Source organism: Rhopalosiphum maidis, chromosome 1 (genome assembly GCF_003676215.2).
Source record: "Rhopalosiphum maidis isolate BTI-1 chromosome 1, ASM367621v3, whole genome shotgun sequence".
Classification (NCBI taxonomy): domain Eukaryota; kingdom Metazoa; phylum Arthropoda; class Insecta; order Hemiptera; family Aphididae; genus Rhopalosiphum; species Rhopalosiphum maidis.
The window spans coordinates 25,102,880-25,124,538 of record NC_040877.1 but is presented as its reverse complement, the minus strand read 5'-3'; the positions used below and the strand labels follow the sequence as shown (position 1 = coordinate 25,124,538).

The following is a 21,659-nucleotide window of genomic DNA, read 5'->3' as shown; positions in this document are numbered from 1 at the left end:
AAATGTTGTATATTATAAGCATTAGAATAATAAACACTTTTTTTTTTAAATATTTTTTTTCTATTAATTATACCAATTCGAATTCAATATTCATAATTAAGACAGGACAACGTCTGTCGGATCAGCTAGTAATAAATATATGCCCTTAGTAATTAACGTTATAATCCTAGTAAAATATTCATTATTATCTATTAACGTCAATTGCTAGTTAATAAAGTTAATATAAATTTGTCTTTTACTGTAACATGTATATTATGCGTGTGTCGTGTAATTTTTCAAAAACAAAATGTGGTAATTATTGGATTCGAAAAACACATTTTTAAAAAAAAATATATAAAAATATAATAATATTATATAATTATTACAATAACTTATCTTTAGAGTTCAGTTATTATTTTAAATATTATAATTAAACAAATAATTGAATATTTAAATTAAAAATTAATATTCATTTATTGTTAATGAATAGTTACTGTGGTTTTTTTTTTTTTTTGATAAAAGTTATGAATATTTCATCATTTTTCTGATGAAATTTTTCTTGATTTAAATTTCGTATGACTTTATTTTATAATTTATACTATATTATTCTTTAGTACAGTTTTGGGTATATTTACTTATAAATAATCTATCAAAGATTATACCTTTAAATCATCTATAAAATATGAATTATGCTACCATCAAAGTATCATGTAGATATTATATTATGTATTATTTGTTGTCCCTCTTTGTTATTTACACCTTTTTTATTTCTTAAATTCAGGTCTATTTTAATATCCCCTTTAACTTAAACTCGTTTCAATTATTCTATCAAATTTTAATCCTTAACTTAAATTATTATGTGACGTATATACGTTATATGTATGTATTGCTTGTAGTTATTTTAATATTATAATAAAAATGAAATTTATTTATTTTTTAAATTTATTTTCAATATTCAATTGTGTAATATTTTGGATGTATTATTGTAAAACAGAGTTTAGTGATATAGAATAAAAATTATCATTCATTCACTTTTAATTTTTCATTAGTTCTCAATAATAAAAACCATTTTTTTTTTTTTTTTAATAGACAATTAACTAATTTTTCATAAATAATTAGTTACTTACTGTAGTAGAATTGATTTTTCAAAATGTAATGCAAGTATCATTGTTTGGCAACTATATCTAATTAATTTAATGACTAAAAACGAATATAATACTCCTGTATACCTATTTATAATATTATATATCAGTATATTATCAATTAATATAAGTTAATTTCACATTTTCATGTGACAACCACCTATCCCGTCCATCCCAGACGTGTGAATCGTGTGATATATACGTACTTAAATTAATTTTATTTAAGGTTATTTCATTTTAATTATTTTAATGTGCACGTAGGTACATTATTCGGTGACTAATAAATTAACTAATTGTTAATAGTTGCAATAATTAAAAAAAGCGTTTGTACAGATTTTATTAAAATTATGTAGCAAAAATTTACGCAAAACATAAAAATGAATAATAAAACAAATATATCTAAAATATTTTAATTTTATCTGGCCATTGAATTTTAGTTTATATATACTTGTTAATATTATAATTTTTAATTTTAATATTGAACACTAAGTATTATCTCAATAAAAAAATCAACTTTTTTGGTGTCTTTTGAAATGGTTTAATTTAGAAACAAAAAATAAAAGTTTTAAAACCTCAATAAACTAATTTCATCAAAAGAACAATACAAATAATTTAAAACAATGAAGTCTTAAAATTAATATATTTGGCCAAAAATCAAATGGTTTAGTTTTTTTAAATCAATAATCATTGTATTAAATTAATTAATATTCCATTATCTAAAGTTTATTTTAAGTAAAAACTTGCTATTTGATAGTTTATCCACTGCACGGACAATTAGAGAATTATACTTTCATACACAAACACACACACACACACACACACACACACATATATATATATACTAAAAAAAGAAGTATAATAAAAAGGATAAGCAAGGTTACCATCTTAACGTAATTATATTTATCATCATCGGTTGCTAAGAATGACATTACGAAAATTCCGATTAAAAAATAACAAATAACAATAAGTGGTCTTACGCAAAAATTTCAGGTTCAGAATTTGCTAAGGGTTCATTAATTAATTAATATATTTAAATAGAACATAATTTTACTGAAAAATACCATTAAAATCTTGAAAATTTTCAGTTTATTAAATTTATTTATTTTTATTATAATCATAGACATACTTTCTATCAGTGTAGTTGTTTAGAAAAAACATTCTGAATGATAACGCATGTATATAGATCACGATTTAAGATAATATTACATAGATGAAGATGAAAACGAAGATCAGAGATTCGGTTATCCACGAATTACTATCATTTCTCTTACTCAGGACCGTTGTCACGAGGAGGGTAGGGGGTTCACTCCCATGCAACATGGAAAGTATATTAGTATATTAATGTATTTCAAACATTTAAAACTACCAATATGTATATTTTTTTAAATTTTTATCATCAATAATAATAATAAATGTTTGTGATATTATCGGCTATAAGTAAGGTATTTCGTGTATCGTCTGTTGGTCGCATTGACAAATCACCACCACACACTATGCGCATCAACTTAATGCGTTTATATGCACCTAACTCTTGGACTAACTCAATATAAACGTAGTAACAGTAACTGTTGTGTTATTGTGATAACTGATAATATCGCGATTTAAGATATATAATATATTAGTAGTACCTATATAGTTATATACCACGAATATAAGTCCGCTGCCACGAACTAATATATCTTAGTCAGTGACCATACATCCGTTATGCGACGATATAAACCGTTATATCAACCATTGTCAATGATTTTAATTTATATATACCCGATATACTCTGTCCATGATATTTCATTTAAATTGTTATACCTATTATTATTATTATTCTTTCTTCTATAGATCGAAATAAAAAAAATTAATAATGTGTTATTTTTTATTAATTATCTATAATAGGTAATTATTATAATAACCTCCCCCCTCCACCCCAATATATAAAATTCTTTACTTGGCTTACTTCGGCACTGGCCTCACTCTTATGATAAACTCAAGTTAACTCTTTGAATTTATTTGACATGGCTACGACTGCCAGTTGTCAAATTAAATTGCTCACCTAATTGTTTAGATACGCTATGCTTATAGTTCATGATTATGATTAGAAGACTTTTCATTTATAAGACAGATTGATAATATAATATAGGTAATATTATTAATTAAACTGTATTATCTGTATTACTCTGGCTACTCTTATTATTAAATCAAATTAAAAAGCCAATATTATTAATTAACTACTAATTAAACATTAGACACATTGACACTGAGAAGCGGTAAACACGATCAAGATGACTATCGACCAATTCAACTATATCGTTTACGTAAAACACGCTGAAAGTAAACAAATATGATATTTTCTGGTAAGACTAACTATATCAAATAGCCATTGTCTTCTCCGTGTTTTTCTACCTCCGTCTTATCACCATCCATTTCACAATCTCGCCATTTTATGATTTAATTTTTCGTATTTCGCATATGAATGTACTCGTTTATTAATATGTGATATTAAATATTGTACCTATTGTATTGAGCAGTTTGACGAAATTCTCGCTGCAAATCTTGTTTTTTAATCAATGGTTTTCGCACTGCTGTTCACTAATTTTAATTCTCTAGATCTAAACTGTATATCTGGACCTATAGCGAAACGAGTCTTAATCAACTCCGGTTTAATGATGTTTAATGCTGCTTATCGTTTCTCGGCAATTGCGTACAAGTAGCGTTAAGGTAAAATGTTTAAAATATTATATCTTTATTGTTTGTAGGTTGCTTGTTTTACCTAAGAATATAATATAGTTTCACAGTGAAACTTTCACTTCGCGGTCGTTTATTAAGAATAATATAATTATTAGTAAAATATTATTGATATATTACATTAAATATGGATAGATTGTTATCTATATGATTTGATGCTTCAGTACGCCACTATAGCCGTAGGCTATTAAAGTACCTATTATCGTTCGTTGTTTATAAACCATCGATACATATATTGGTGTAGTACTGTAGTGTAACCTTAATGCACAAATGTCACATTTGGTGCACAATATAGCCGATTGGAATGCTATCGGTATTCCGGTTAACATTAAAATATGTTTGTATATGATTATTGCACAATCGTGTCTAATAATCCCACAATTGTGTCTCATAAATATTTGATCAAACATCATATTTGTAATTGTTATAATATTATGTGTATGTAATGAGTAAAATTTAATATACTAAAGTGCTATAACTTAATATTATAAAATATGTTATTTAGACATATTGTGAGTATTCAGAGTATGTGATCATTATACTTATTATATATAATTAAAATTTTTCAAAAAGTATACTATATACCCAATAATTAATAAAATGGTAACCACTACAATTAAAAAAAATAGTAAAAATTTGAATAGCGGACACTTTCATCACTGAAATTTTTTTCACTATTCAGAGGGATTACATTTTTGAAATTCATAAATAGCAAATGTGTAAAAGGAAAAATATATATATAAGTATACTAGGTTAAATTATTATAATATTATTATTTTATGTTTTAATGATATGATGATTTTAATATTTTAACAATACATATTTAAATAAATAAAAAAAAATAATGCATATATACATAAAAACAATTCAATTTGGTATGTAAAAATCAGTTTTTGAACGTGTTCGTTATCGTTATAGTAGTGTAAGCGCATTTTCGGTCGTTGTTTTGTCGTTATTTTTAAATTAATATTCTATTCGGAGGTTTTTCCATTGAAAATTAGTAACAATTTTTCTGTTCCCAAAATAACGCCCACTATTTGGAAATATCCGTTTGAGAAGATTTCTCTGTAGGTATCAGAATTGTTAAATTCACAAGTTTGATTATAATAAGGAAATTGACACATAATATTATTTGATCTAAAGTCCAAAGAGAGTTTTGCGTCTTTGAGCAAGTATTAACACAACTACCTATGTATGATACATAGGTAAACGATAAACGTTAAACCACGATATCATAGGCTATATAACAATAATAAATAGTGTACACGTATAAATCGTGTACAATAAACATGTTTGTGTATATATAATAATATATATCACTTAAAATTATGTACACTTTACGTTATTATTATTATTATTATCTTATACTAAGCATGTTTCTATACATGCTTGTGATATTTGTGTATTGTATGCATGTGAATTATTATGCCAAAGGCCAAACCAACGGTGATAACTGATAATATATTATCCTATGTACCTACGGCTATTAATCTACATTCATGCCCTCGTTTCAATTAATCCACTACATACGTCAACCGTAGTATCCACTGGTTTGTTATAAATTAAAATCATTAGAAAATGAAAAAAAAATGATTTTATCATTTATAAAAAAAAATGCTATTAATATACTCGTTTATTTATAAAAATGTATAATACACGAGTAATATACAAAGAGTATTTACAATATTGTTTAAATAACTTAATAAAAAAAATTTTTTTTTTCAAATTTTTATTTTAATGTTCTATATTTTGAAATATTTTAACATTAAATTTATAAATATCATAATATATTTTTAAACATTTTTGGTAGCAAAATCATCATTATAAAATCTAAACCCGCTACTGCAATAACAGACGAAAATATTTTTATTACTTTAAGAAATAGGTGTTCATTTGTATAAAATAACTAAGTTAATTAAAATTAAACTTTAAAATAATTTTTATAGTATTGTTATCAATTAGTAATTACTAAATAGTTAAACTATATAATTAAATAAGCACAATTATTAAATAAATTATTATTTGAAACAAAAATTAAAACAAATTACTGAATTAAAAATACCACAAAGTTTCGATAAAGTTATGTTATTCAAATAATGTGGACTGTGATAACACTCTCTATGTAGTATGTGTAGTATTAACTTTATAACTATTTGTTGGACAATTTAAATTTATAAATAAAAAACTTCTACCTAGACACCACTGTCAAAAGTTTTTAAACGCAAACAAAAAATTTAAATATTTTTAATTTAAAAATAAAACAACCATAACGTGCCTACCCACCCACATAAAAAATAGTATATTTATTTTATCTACTCTGAATACAAATGAAAACAACAGGAAAGAAAAAAATTGTACTTTCATTTATATGCTGGTTATTATAAAAATATATTTTAAAAACAGCTCTACACAAAAATTGACAGTTTTTAAGTAATTAATTTTAATTGAATATTTATACTTACAGAAATGCACTTTTTAAACTTTTCGAATATACATTATTTATGAAAAAATAAGTTTGAAATAAAAATAAATTTAAAATGTATTATTATCTCCTTATACCAGGGGTGTAGGTATAGGTGTGGCTAATGAGGCTATAGGTTAGGTCACTCAAATATATGTGATAATTTTTAAGAATGAAGTGTCTTGTATGTATAATGATATTTTTTCTTATTATTATTATTATTATTATTATTATTATTATTATATGATTTACAATATATTGTTCTTTAAAAAAATAGACCATAGTAATTTGTGTGTAATCGCATTTACTTATTGTGCCAAATGTTATAGATCAAAAATTATTTTTTTTTTAATTATTAATTTTTTTTGTGGGGGGGTAATTTAAGGTATACATGCAATTGCAACATTTTGTATAGCCCTTATTTTTTTTATGCTTAAATTTCTTGGGAAAATAGATATTGACTCTTAGTTTTTTTTGGGGATCTTTTGTTTTTAACTAGATTACAATGTAAGAATAAAATATAAGTGTATAAATATCAAATACTGTACAAATATTTTTTATATAAATTTCAAAATTTAGATAATTGGTGACTCGTGGAATTTTTGGCCCATTTATACAGTGTAGTTTATTTTAACTTTAAATGTCTATTTTTAAACAAATTAATTTGGGTAAATTATTTAAAAATAACAAAGTTTAATTTCATAAAGTCTATCATAAATTATAATTTAAAAAAAACATTCGTTCCTCAAGTACTAATATATTTATTCCACACATTCCAGAATTTACACTCTAAACTACAAAAATGTACCCTGAAAATATAATTAGGTGAATAACAAAGATAATACTGAGTCACTAACTGTATTACATCAAAGGTACTAAATCCTCGAATTTGCGGAACCTCTTTATAGCCACTTGTAATATAGTTAAGAATAATAACTTATAATGTTAAAACTTATTACAAATCAACATAGTTTTATTTTAATCTTTTACCTACTTTTAATAATAATATTAAAATTACAAAAATACTATGATACAGTGTAAAATGATATATTATTATATTATAAATATAAATCGAATAATCAGTATTAAAAGTAAATAAAATGTAATAAGTATAATAAGTTTAGTAGACCTAAGCGTTTTATAGCCATCACTACGAACTTAAATTATGGTAAATATTACTATTATTAGAATGATATTACATAAGTGGGTTGTTATTTTTATGTTTTTAGAAGTTTTATTTTCAAGGTTTCCATATTTTGTACACTTACTATACAAATATGTATTATACTATATATTTAATATTTTTTGTTATGTAACTTTTATCGTGAATAACATTTATATTGCTACTCTAAAAATATGAAATCTAAACAATTATGAATAGGGGCAATAAATTAATGTACAAGTATAATAAATTTATAAAAATCTAGAAGTTTTTAATTTGAAATCAATTGTGTAGAACGTAGAAATAATTATTTTAAACATTTTAACCTGACAACTGAAGATTTTAAAATCATAAATTATAACCCATTTTTCAGATAAATGAAATATAATTGTATTATTTAAATAGTTTCTAAAATTATAAATATGTATTAACTAAATCGCATGTAATAATTTAACCAATTGTGTTTTGTTAACATACTTCACTTATCTCACATCGTACATAAAAAAATATTATTAAAATCTAAAACAACTGTACAAAAATCTATAAATAAAGCAATGAATAATAAACAGTCAATAAATAACACTAAATATTTATTTAATTTTACTTCAATTTATAATCCAAACCACTCTTATTTTGATATGTCAACTATACTCATTATTTTTTAACTATTTAGTATATAAAAGAAATTTAATTTATGTAATTCTACATATTATGACCATTCTGATAACTTGATATATGATAAAATTTATTGGGTATTACTTTTATGAATTATTATTTATTATTAATGATTTAAAAAAAATAATGAAACCTGTACTTTATGGTATAGGTTTTAAAAATATATAATTATTTTTAATTTAATTTGATGAATATATGATGAAGTAGCGTTAAAGTCATAGTCTTTCACACTGAAAATCGTTTAATAATACTTTATTTGTAACTTGGTATTAAAGAAAATTGTTTGATTTACAAACATTTTAAGTTATTACTGAATTTGAGATAGCAATCTATAATTTAAATATTGTTACTATACAGTAAGTTAAAAAGTTTATTATTTTAAATATATTATTCTATCCTCACATTATTTAATTGCCTACTAACAGTTTGGAATATACTTCATTTAATATATTTATAACTATGATTTTCAAAATAATAAGTTTGCTATAATAATTTGTCTTGTGACATCATTTTTCTCCATTTCTAAATCATAATTTCATTCAAAGATGGGGCGAAGCCAAATTCTCTAATAGGTATTCAAACCATCCAATAAAACCCTTTAGCTCACAATCTCGGCACAATGTTACGCGATTCACAAGGTTAACGGCAATAACGCGACACAGATAATATTATAGTTTCCGTAAACCTACCACTGTATATAAACTATACAACTTATAGTATACTTGAATTAAAAATATGCATGACGTTATAACCTACAAAGGCTCTGAAATACATTGTGCGGCTCTCAACTGATTCGAATGACAAGTTCCTATATTAAAGAAAAATATTAGCCCTACCTCGTAATATGTTTTCAAAAATGTTGGTTAAGTTGCCGCTCTAGGTCAAATGTAGGATCAAAACATAATTAGTTAAATAATTTTAAACTTTATATCAATAATATTTTTTTCATTTTTGTTATATATCAAATATCAATCAATCTTGTGTTTTGAAGTATTTATTACTACATTGTTTATTCTCATAACGTAGATATACAAATATTTCAAATTGCGTTTAAAATTAAAATGTTACTTTCAATACTTTTAAATTAGGAATAAATCATCACACATACATTATTTATTATTATTATTATCATTAATAATAAAACAGTTGATTATTGATTACATTTTGTAAACTTTTTTCATCATTTATTTTTTTATTACTTTGAAGTTTGATTTTCTTTTCACCCTTATTAATAATATTAATTAATGTTTTTTTTTTGTTTTGTTTAAGATCATTAATAAATAATGTTGTTAGTTTTAAAACATAAACCCAGGATCTAAAAATGACTTGGTTAACTCTCAATTCTTAAATCATTAAATAAATTGTTATTAATTTTTCGAAGTGCTCAATAAAAATAAACGTAATTTCTAATTTTTATAATATTCATATATAACATATTATATTAATTCAATAAAAAATAAATTTATCTATACCTATTTATCTATAATATTAAATATAGTACTAAGCAGTTTTAAGTTTATTAGCATTAATTTGAATAATTATACTGAACTGATTTTTCTAAATTTTTGAACAGTGATTCCTTACAATCTCCCAAGGTTTTCATATCTATTTTTATACCATTGATATCCCCTCTAGTATCCTCTTAAAACAAGTTTTTATTTAAAAAGTAATAGTAATAATTTTTGTTGATTTACCTTGGTAACATAGCTCAATAAATTATTTTATTATTTTGTTGGCATGTGTCAAATTTTATCTGTGTGTTTTTCGTTACTGAGCGTTAAAAAAAACTATTATTATTGTTAATTTATATACGTTTTTTTTTTACATAAATTTGCAGATCCTACCTATCAGATCGAATTAAAAGATTGTTTGAAGATGCACATGTTGAATTCAAACATTTTCTTCATAATTTCAGACAGTACTCTCAATAAATAACATCTTTCGATGCTAAAGAAATTCGTAAGGAAATTTCAAGCCTACGTATAATTGCATGACCAAGTTTTTTTCATGAAATCAGTAGTTTTTACCTGAAATTGACGAAAATTCTACGTTCATGATTTATTAACGTTTTTTTTTTTTTTTTGTTTTTGTATTTTCGTGCAATACTATGTAACGGAAAATCCATGCGGGATAACTATAGATATTAAAATATAGCAAGGTTAGATTAGGTTAAGTTGATTACTTGGCATCAATCTCATTCGCTGGTTGCAGATATCATAAACGATAAACGGTAGGTACTTTTATAGCTATAAAAACGAATGACAACTATCTAATAGGTAGGTAGGCAATAATATAAATTACATATATATATATATAATTCTATACTATTTAGTGTGAAATTGATTTCTAGGTATTATTACACACGGCGAGTTTGTGTATTGCACTATGTGTTTTAAGTATTTTGAGACGGTCCATTCGATATAAATCCAATTAACTACAGCCTGTTAATTAACTTTAATTAACCCCGGTGATTAACAGTGTTGTCACGATACACCCACGGGCTTTTCTCGTCGGGCCTAATGTAGATAGTTCGTCGCCCGTACGTCCGTTGTATCATCCACGGGTTGAAGAAAAGGCGGTTGGGAAAATAGAAACAGAGGGCGAGAGAGAGAAAGTGAGAGATATAGATGAGTGTGCGTGCGTGTATGTGTGCGTGAGAGAGAAAGCGAGCGAACAAGAACGGGGAAAAGAAAAAAAATGTATATATACATATCTCCCACACGGATGACCCATTTCCTCACCCCGTGCGCTGCGCGCGCACATTGAAGCCGGGCAATTTTAAGGGATGTCGCATGCGAGTAGGGTGTGTGGGTGTGTGGGCCAGCGGCCTGCCGGCAACATGGGGCAACGCACACGCAGAGTCGTCGTCCCTTCAGTCCGACACATTCCAAACGAGCCGGTAGACGCGTCATGCCAACGACCGCGAACGCTCCGGAGGACATCTGTTGAAACCGTCGAATACGCGTGATTTTGCGAGCACACAACTTTTTCTCTCTCAACAGATTCTCTGCCACTCATTCTCTTTCTCTCTGGGCTTATTTTTTTTCTCGTCACCTTAGTTGGATTTTTTTTTTTTTTATTGCCATTATCGTTATTATTATCATTTTTTATTCTCACGCTTTCTGCGGGAGTCACCCACTCATCAACACGAGACAAAATCCCGTCGCCTTGCAGGTTCCAAACATTCTGATATTTATACGACCGCGAATTGATATTAAAAAAGAGAATTTTCTCTTACCCAAACATTTGGATATTCCGCGGCCACCGTTGCCGCCCTAAAATTATAATATATATATATATATATATATATAAATTAACGCCACTGCGATTAAGCGGCATTGATACACCACTGAGCGCGGCCACTCGGCGACGACGGCGGCGGCAGTGGCGGTGGCGACCGGCAGTAAGCCACTCAGTCAGTCAGTCGTTTACACCGCGGGCTGCGTAACCGTCGTGCTCCGCGACTAGTATCCCGCAACTGTGTACAATACAATCGCACGTAAGCGCCGACCGGTTGCAGCCGCCGCCGCCGCGATCTTCGGATCGCCGTCCCGCGATCATCACTGCGGTCGCGACATGCTGCTAAACCAAAGATTGCGGCTGGGCGGCGGCCTGTTGGCGCTGGGTGTCGTGGCCCTGTTCGCGGCCCACCCGCCACTGGTCAGGGGCGGTAGCTCGCACAACCTGGAGAGCCACCAGTACAAGGACTCCAGGAAGTGTCTGTTGCAGCTGACGGCCCGGACATTGGGTTGTGGCGGTGGCGTCAGGCGAACGGTCGTGACGACCAAACGTCGGCCAGACAAACGCCAACATGGCGGCGAAACCGACAACGATTTGGATCAGAACAACAATAATTTTGATTACAATTACGACGACGACGACGGCGGCGGTGGCGGTGACGGCGGCGATGATTCCGAGACACGGCAGACGTTTTACGAACCACCGCTGATCACTGACCCGAGGGACAGGATGTTGCCGGTCATCTACAGCCCGAGGCCCATGTACGCGCCGCCACGCCATCAGCAGCAACAGCCGCAGCAACAGCAACAGCCGTACAACAGGTACGACGACCAAGGCGTCGCCCCGATCAGCCCGTTCGAGGTGCCCATCATCATCGGTGAGTGTGTACTGCAGCTTGGACACGTGTACTTACCGTTCGTTTGACGTGCGCTGCTCAGGCGATTTTTTTTTGTTTTGTTGTTTCTTGCGTATGTTAACCTATGTCCTCCATAAAACGGGTTTTGCCGCCAAACGTACACGGATTCCGCGTAAACCGCAAATTCGTGGTTCATCTTTACATCCAGAAGCATATTTTTCTAAAAATCTGATCTTGGAGGGAGGTTGGTGAATTTTCCACTATTTTTATTTTTATATATTTTTTGTATGTGATAAAAAGGCTTTCTAAAACCTACCAAAAATATAACGAAAGCGGTATAAATTATATTGTCTATCACGTCATAATATAATATAACACTATGTGCCTAATAATGATTTAAAAATGACGTGCTAACATTTTGACATTGACACCGGCAACTGAAAATTTGAAATGACGTGCCTGCAATTTACTCGTCTATAATATATAATATAACGAAAATATAATTTTATCAACAGTCAACTTATTATAACCAAAACACGAATTTAGAATGAAATCGTTTATTTCTTTTTGATAAATGAGAATAATATAATAATTTTCGACGCCCAACATATTATCATGTTATTATTCGTTTGAGTTTATTCACTCAAAACCAATATATCGAGAATAAAAATGAAAATATAAAATATTACAATTTAAATGACAGACGTATATTCGAATTTTAAATTGATAAAATTTAAAAGTGTTTAGTTTTCTTAAGAAGTAACAATAGAGAAAAGATACTTTTTTCTAATACCTGTTGCACGCGTAATATCAAAAACCGACTACTGCAATATTATTATGACCGTTATAACCATATTAAATTATATTTAATGAATTTTATAATAACCAATAAAATAAATTGTTCATATTCAACGTAATATACTGTATAATACTTATACTTACCAGAATAAAAAAATTAATTTTATAAAATTTTTCAAACATCAATAACAGCATAAAATAGTTTAATAAAAAGAACCCTATATTGATGTAATATTATATTAAAACTTTTTTTCCAAAAAATTGTTATTACACATTTACATTTGTCACTTGAAATTATGTCTCGATATAATATTGTTGTAAAAATATCAGTGGCTTACACAAATAAATTAAGTACAGTACCTATTAAAAAGTTTCCGTTGATATTTATACAATACTTGTAAAAAATAAAAGAATACATACAATTCGTATAACAGTGAAACAAAATATATCCAAGTCAATAATTTATATAACTATCCAATAAATTGCAAAAAATATTAAATTGTTAAACATTTTAAAGCTAAATTGAATAAATTATTAAATTAAAATATGTATTTAAAAATAAATATGCTCAATGAACCGCTTAAAATTAATTTGTTCCAGTAATATTGAATATTAAATTTTGTTATCTTCTTAGTAGAAAAACTAATTTTTACATTATCACTCAACAATAGTATATGTAAGAACCTATTTAACTGTATCCAAATAGCTTAATATTTATCTAACAAATTAACAATAACGAATAATTCAGAAATGTTAAGATTTAAAATGTTTAAATTAATTAATTGTAAAGATTCTCGTGTAGGAATTTATAAATTTATAAATATTTTTCTGAAATGAAGTTTCTGTAAATTTAATTTGAAAAATTAATTGCTATTCATTAAGTGTCGATTGGAACTTTGATAAAGGTGTGTAGATTTTGAACTCAGCAAGAAATTTTTAATCGGCAATTTAAGAAAAAAAAATAATAAATTGAAAATGTATTATATTTATAAATAGCTTAAGTATAGTCAACGTTTTTAAAAAAATTTTGAAATTTCATTATCTACGGTCATTTGTTTTTAGTAACACCAAACAAAATAAGTTTTCTCTAAAATTAGATTTGCTTAGAAATGTTCGTTTCTCCTTTTTTTTTGTTTTTTCCAATCATAAAAGTTTCATCAATTTTCATCTATCCATTTTACCCTCACAAATAATATCAACTAGATCCAATTTTCAACCAGAAACCTCTCCCATTTTTGAAAATCAAAGCAGTTTTGTTCCCGAAAGGTGATGATTGACATAAAAAACACACATTAATGTAAAATAAATATATTCGTCGCTCTGTTAAAAATCTAATAGTGATCAATTTGAAAAGTCAGTTTTCGTGGATGTAATAGATTAGGAAAGACTACCAGAAAAGAATTTTAGAACTTGAGATTTTAAGATTTTTAACACAATTTTCAAAAATTAAAGTTGTTATTTTTTTCAATTTTAGGTGATTTGAGGAAATAAACTGCTTTTGCTATTTTTTTTCTATGGCTACTTTTTTAGTTAGTAAAAAAAAGGCTAGAACCAGTAGTTTACCAGGAAACTTGAGCGGAAACATTGAATAGTATTTGAATTTATAAGCATTTTATTTATTCTTTGCATAATATTCCTCTATCACTACCAAAAAATAAAAAATAATAGACTATAAAATATTATGTTTCTGTGTTGTTATTTGCATTTTACATATAAATAAATATGAATAAGTAATTAATGCCGGAAAAAAAAATCAGTAAGGTAATAAGTAGTTTGTTATGTATTTTTGAATGAACCAATACTATATTTGGCTCACTGTGGTAGTGTCACAAACATAAAAATCATACACAAACACCATATTAAAACGAATACTTTATTCGCTTCACTCAAAATCTAAAATTTTAAATAGTATATCAGGGTAGAAGTATTATTTTAAATTTCTGAAGGCCAAACTCCTCCAGTTGCACCTATATTAGTAAAATCCGTTACGTATACGATCTGCAGCACGATTGCGTATATTTGTTTTATACCAAATAAATCCCTTAAATATGACATGACTGTTTACTAAGATGACAATAAGTAGGCTTAAACGTTTTCAACAATGTAATTAATGATTACAAATATAATTACTAATTATACAATAACACCATTTAATTAAATTTTTCTCTTCGGCTAACAAGTAAATTAAACAATGTTGCTGAATTAAATTAAATTAATTTTACTCATTAATCAATCTCATTATACTTATTGACCACTGACCACCTTAAAATATTTTTATGAATTTTACATTATATCATATTTTAATTTAAGTTTAAATACGTTTTAAATATAATAGAGATGTCGTTTAAAGATAAATTTTCAAACTGAACACATTTTTGTGCTAGTATAAAAATATTTATTAATATTGATAGGTACCTTGGTACCTATCATTACATACATCTTGTGATCAGTGAACTCTAAGAAATTAGATACTGTGTATTTTACCTAAAAATTCCAATCCGTTCGTAGTCTAATAAATTGATTTATTTTTTTATTGATAATAACTGTAAAATACTTATAATTTTGCAACAGCTCTTGATAATAAATTTAAATCAACGTACAAAAACGTAATCAGATGCGGATTCAGATTTATATTAAGGTTGGCGGTGGGCGAATATTGCACATTCAAAAATAAAATATCTGTCTAATATGGTATGTGTAGGTGAACGTGTACGTGTGTCACACACGGAGTATGTTTGTTTGTTTTAAAATAACTTATACGAAATAGTTATGTTTAGTACAACATTTTAATCAATTAATAAATATCAAAGAGTAAACTTAAAACAAATACTGAAACCAAATATTTAAAAAATAATGAGAATGCATTATCATTAAATCCAGTCGTTTATTAGATTATATAAACACATCAATCACATCCTCAGAATTTAATGTGAATCACAATGATATAGAACCAGTATATCCAATCGAACTTCGATATTCTTGATCTTATCCATGTTTTTATCTGCCACAGAAATTTAAAATTGTGTTCGGCCGATACAGTGGTTGCTAATAATGTTTCAAGTATATTTAACAGAATATTAATTGTAGGAAAGCAGTTGTAGTTACAACGTTTCAAAGTATCAATAACATAAGTCGTAGATAGTTGAATCTCGTTGAGCCATACTGTGGTTGAGCCAACTCATACAAAAGGCTAATTTTTCAATTATATTTTTTAAATACATCTCGAGGTATGTTTGACCTTTTCACTGCTAAGTTTTTTTTTTCCTAAAATACTAATCTCTGCTGAATTATTATTTTTTTTTTTTAATATTCCTAAATGACTAATTTAGATTAATTGAACCATATGTTGATGTAAAATATATATTTATATATATTGACTTGAATTATAAGTTTTAAGTTTATACGATCAGGGGTAACCAAGGGGTAACAAATAACGTGAACATAACACAGTATGGCACAACAGCGTCACTTTAGTAACCAATGAAATAAATAATGAGTAAAATTAATTTCCATTGCTACCACAATGAACATAGAAACGTTTTTTTTATACCGTTAAATTCATTTAATTTTTCTGTATTTTTCAAAGTAATCACTGAAGTGATAACCCTCGTATTTTGTTTTATAGATTAAGGAACGTAATAGTACGTCCGTAGCAGTGAAAAGGTTAAATAGTTGGATACTTAGCTATATGAATTTAAAATCTTATTTTATATTTCATCCGTAATCGTAATCGCAATTCCAGTGCTGGTTCAGAACGTATGTACATTATTTCGTCCGTATGCACCATAAAATATTATTATATACGAGTAGATTACACTTAATAATTCAAAAAAATTTTGAGTTTTTTAACAGTAAGTAAAACACAGCCAAAGAAAAGGCGGCCGCCCCGGTCTCTGCCTACCATTGAATCCGCGTCTGACCGTGATATGTAAATTTTGCGCCGATAAGCACCAACCTATCGTATTTTACCATAAAAGATTAAACATATTTATGTATTGTGTATTTATATTACATAATATAATATTGCATTAAACAGGTCATTTATAGACTATTTAAATAGTATTTTTACTGGTGAGAAAAATGTATTATATTGAAAAGCAAAAATACAAAAATAAAATATCGAACATTTGGTATTGTAGTCTTATCAGTGCTCCGATCAGAATTGTTTTTCAAAAAGAATTAATTTACCATTAAATGGCATTATGGCCCATTACTCCGCAGTATCGATGTGAATTGTCAGCAAAAAAGTAAAATTTCAAATAATGGTCACTATGATTTATGTCCTATCTGGCTTATTTATTTTTATCGTCAATTTACAAAGTAAACATCTTGGTTATCGTATTATTATTATTCATTTATTAGTTATATCAATTTGGTTTGAATCTTTGTTTCTTATTATACACAAATTTCAGTAATGTCGCTCACTAAATTTTAGAATAATATTCATTAAATTGTATTTTATATCAGTATATGTATGGATTATCGTAATAAAAGTTGTGCATTTATTCCTATAAACGGAATCAGAATAGTAAATATAGTAAATTATATTTATCTCCCTTGTATTATTTTAATTGATATAATCAAAATTAATTATATTATTCTTATAATTTAATGTATTACGTATCTTATAAAAATATTTACAATAAAATTAAAAAATATTTTTCGTCTTAATAAAATATAATGTATAATATAACACATATTAGATTTTGGGTTTGACTTAGTTTTGAATTCAAGTTTTCCTATATAATACATTCTGGTTATATTTTCTAAATACTTATAAGCGCAATAACATATTAATATATTTTAATAAATTTTAAAATGTTTATGATTTTAACAAGTAATTGTTCTAAAATTTTCCACTGACAAAGATTTTCTCATATAGTAAACCAATAATTTAACTTTCCAATAATAATTAAATAGTAAACAATTAACAAACATATTTCATTCATCGAAAACTAAAGTTGTATTTCGCCAAAACTTTTACTTTATAAAATGGTTAAAATGTTTACAATTAATAATATTACATGTATGGATATTAGGCTACTATAATTTATCTAAAATATACTGTTAATTTACTAAGTACAACAATTAAATATAAAATGTACATCCACCTTGGCATAGGATACTATAATACTTAGTGTCTACCTTCATTATTGTTGAGCATTTTACTCGTACAAAAAAAAAATATGTATTATTATTACTAATTTATTTCTAACGATTATTCAATTTCTTCTATGTACAAATGTATTAATAATTAGGTAGATACACAAAATTTGAAATTAGATTTACTAATTATTTTAGTATTTATAGTAAGAATATGATATTATATCAAAATAACTTTTTACAATTAAAATGAAATTTTAAAATTTTAACTTGTATACATTTTAAACAAATTTATTGATTCTCTATTATTTATATATTATACTCGAACATATATTTTGATATGATCAAAAATTAATATAAACTATGCACAAACGTATTTGTGACGGTATATTTTATAATATACCTATTTGAAAATCTTTTTCAAATAATTGAGCAATTATAAATTCTCCATCTATGTAGGGACTTATTTAATATAAAACATTTAAATTTATTTTATATCGATTATTTCATATTTTTTATTCTAAAATTAATTTAAAAGGTATTTATGAGTATATCAAGAGTGCTATAATGGAACATTTTCCCTTTCTTTATTTAATACTTAAGAAAACAAAAAATCACGACTGACGTCACTAAAGAAAAAAAATAGATGCAAAAATTATAATATAACTCGACACGCAGAAAAACAGTAATTATTAATTTGTGTTATGTTAAATATATTTTTCCATTTCTGCATTTCTTAAATTTATTATTTATTTCATTATAACACACTGTATGTATACAAACAATTTAACACAATATTACGTTTAATGAAAATATGGATATTTCGATAGTATGTTCTACATTTTAAGCCTGGAAAAGTAAAGTGAAGTTAACTTTTCTTTTATAAATCAAATTAAATTGATTAAACTTTGATTTACTACATACTATAACGAACGTCACTAATAATAGCATTTCATATCACCATTATTTTTCAACAACAGATGATAGACACCTAAAGTATATTAATATGACACTGAGGTTAGCTTCTTAATTAATATTAATAATAGATATTATTTTGTTATGTACGGTGTCTAATAAAATAATAATATATATACCTAATTGTCCTAATTATACTTATATTTTAAATTGAACTTTATTCATTATTTTAACAAATTATAACATAATAATATAATATATACTAATAAATTATAATGCAATAAAACATTTAAAATATTTTCAACAATTAAATACCTATTAACGATTTTTAAAGTAATACATATTAAAATGCTCGATTTGTAACTATAATGGCTAACGAACATTTTAATACATAAAATTAAAAATTGTCGACTTTGATTGGATTAAGTATAATAATCACCGTCATTGAAAAAAAATGTGCTACCTTAAGTTATTTTGTTTTAAATTTATAACCATAGAGTATCGGTTTAAACGAAAATCACTATTCAACAGAAATATTTACATGTTTAATCAAAATTTGATCACTATTAAAACAATAACACCATGTTGGTTTCAAATTAAAAATGTCTTTTCTAATAAATCAATACATTCACAGAGTATAATATACAAGTATTAGGTACTTAATTAAAAATTTACTATTTAGATTTAATTATCATTATTGTACATTTTAACAATACATATATCCACACTTATTCGTTTTTGAGCCATACTAAAAAAAATAATTCCTATAATAATAAGCTTTATATTAGTTAGATATAATATAAAATACTACATATAGATTTATTACTTATTATTTCGTTAACATAATTGTATATATATATATATTACTAATTAAATCACAACGTGTTCAAATAAATACATTTACATATCCATAATTACATCGGGATTATATTTATATTTTAAATAAATTTCCACATCAGTTAGTTCAATATTTTCTTAAAATAAAATTGAATAAATTATTGTCTATATAAAGTTAAAAATAAAAACTAAGTTTGAAATATTTCAATAATTTCATTTTTTGTACTTAAAAAAAACAGTAACTGAGTAAGCTTACAATATTGTTACATAAAATATATGATAGTGATAAAAATTGGGAAGAGGGCTACAGTAAAATAGCACCTCTCCATCATCAATTTATATTTACACATTTCACTTTCATCTCTACTTTAATTTTTATAAAAACGTAAAAATCAGAAATCTATTGTAAAATGTGTATTAAATAATATTGATATTAACATGTGTACTACACATACCATATTACTTTATAGTATAATAATAAATTATATACATCAAATCGTTTACCCGATCTATTCTAAATTTATTGATTCAAACGAATCTTATTGCGAAATTATTTCACAATTAAAATATATTGTAATGGACCGAGTAGTTAATTATATTGTTATTACTTGTATAATATTATTTATTATATTATTGACACAATATTCTTAAGTCGTAATGTAATATATTATTAAGAACCGTGTTAATTTGTGAAACAAAAATCAGATATTAAGTTTAATTTATTGACAAGTTTTTAAAAATGTTCATCTCGATCATCCTTCCTTATAGTTTAATCGTTTAATGTTTCAACTGTATGTAACGGTTTTATCTCACTTGTTGCTTTGATCCGGGTGACGCTCTCACAATTACATAGATATTACGCAGCCCATTGCGTCACGTTGAACTTCATTCGAATACTTAATACTACCACCAATCGTGTTTATTTATTTTTATTAATACTTAAAAAAAAATCAATTTACCTAGAAAAATATAATAACAAAAGCACGTTATCTATTTGACATCAACGAAGAATAATATTAATAATAATAATGATGATGATGATAATAATGATAAAATGACCACAGTTAAGATTATATAAAACATAAAATAATATATACCCAAACCTACCTAATATAAAAAGTACGAACCCGACGAGCTGAAGAAGAGAATTCAATCAAGCCGAATCGAGGTCAACTCTTATACCTACTATATATCATAACGACGGGGATGCTTTGATGATATCATATTAAATTTTTATTTTATGAAACACCTACCTACCTATGAAATTTATATTCCATATAATATTGTATAGCCATATATGTACGAAATATCACATGACATGTAACGTATTGTCGGTTTTATACGAGGTAACAACGCTTAAAGATTTATTTAATATTTTTAATTTTTTTAAAATCACTAATTAATATATGTCATATAAATGTACGAGGAAAAAATAACACCGGATTACCTCTCGTCTTCACGGCTCGTGATCAGCCATCGTCGTTTTTATAGTAAAATTCATACGTATTAATATAATATAATGCACTTATACGTATTATATATAGACGTGCACTATACACATAACATATTTATTATTATAGGTATTCATAAACACAAATACTTATACCGCATATTTCCAAATGGTGGCGGTGGTTTGTAATATGAAACGACTTTGAGTCGGAACGGTGGATCGATAGTCGCGGGGAGGGGTGAGCAGTCTTTGGTCTCGGGCGTGCGGGAAAGACTTTGCTTTCGGTTCGTTCCCGGCAAGTACAG

The 21,659-nt window shown here is 26.3% G+C and overlaps 1 protein-coding gene across 2 annotated transcripts in view; it reads left to right on the top strand.

Annotated features, from left to right (window-relative positions):
- The first annotated feature begins 11,604 nt into the window (after positions 1-11,604).
- Positions 11,605-21,659, top strand: part of LOC113549286 — a 35,670-nt gene continuing 25,615 nt past the window's right edge. For both annotated transcript variants that reach the window (XM_026950514.1, XM_026950513.1), the window contains exon 1: positions 11,605-12,272. In XM_026950514.1, the coding sequence (XP_026806315.1) occupies positions 11,732-12,272 (541 nt within the window). In that variant the 5' untranslated portion in view covers positions 11,605-11,731. The remainder of the gene's footprint in view (positions 12,273-21,659) is intronic.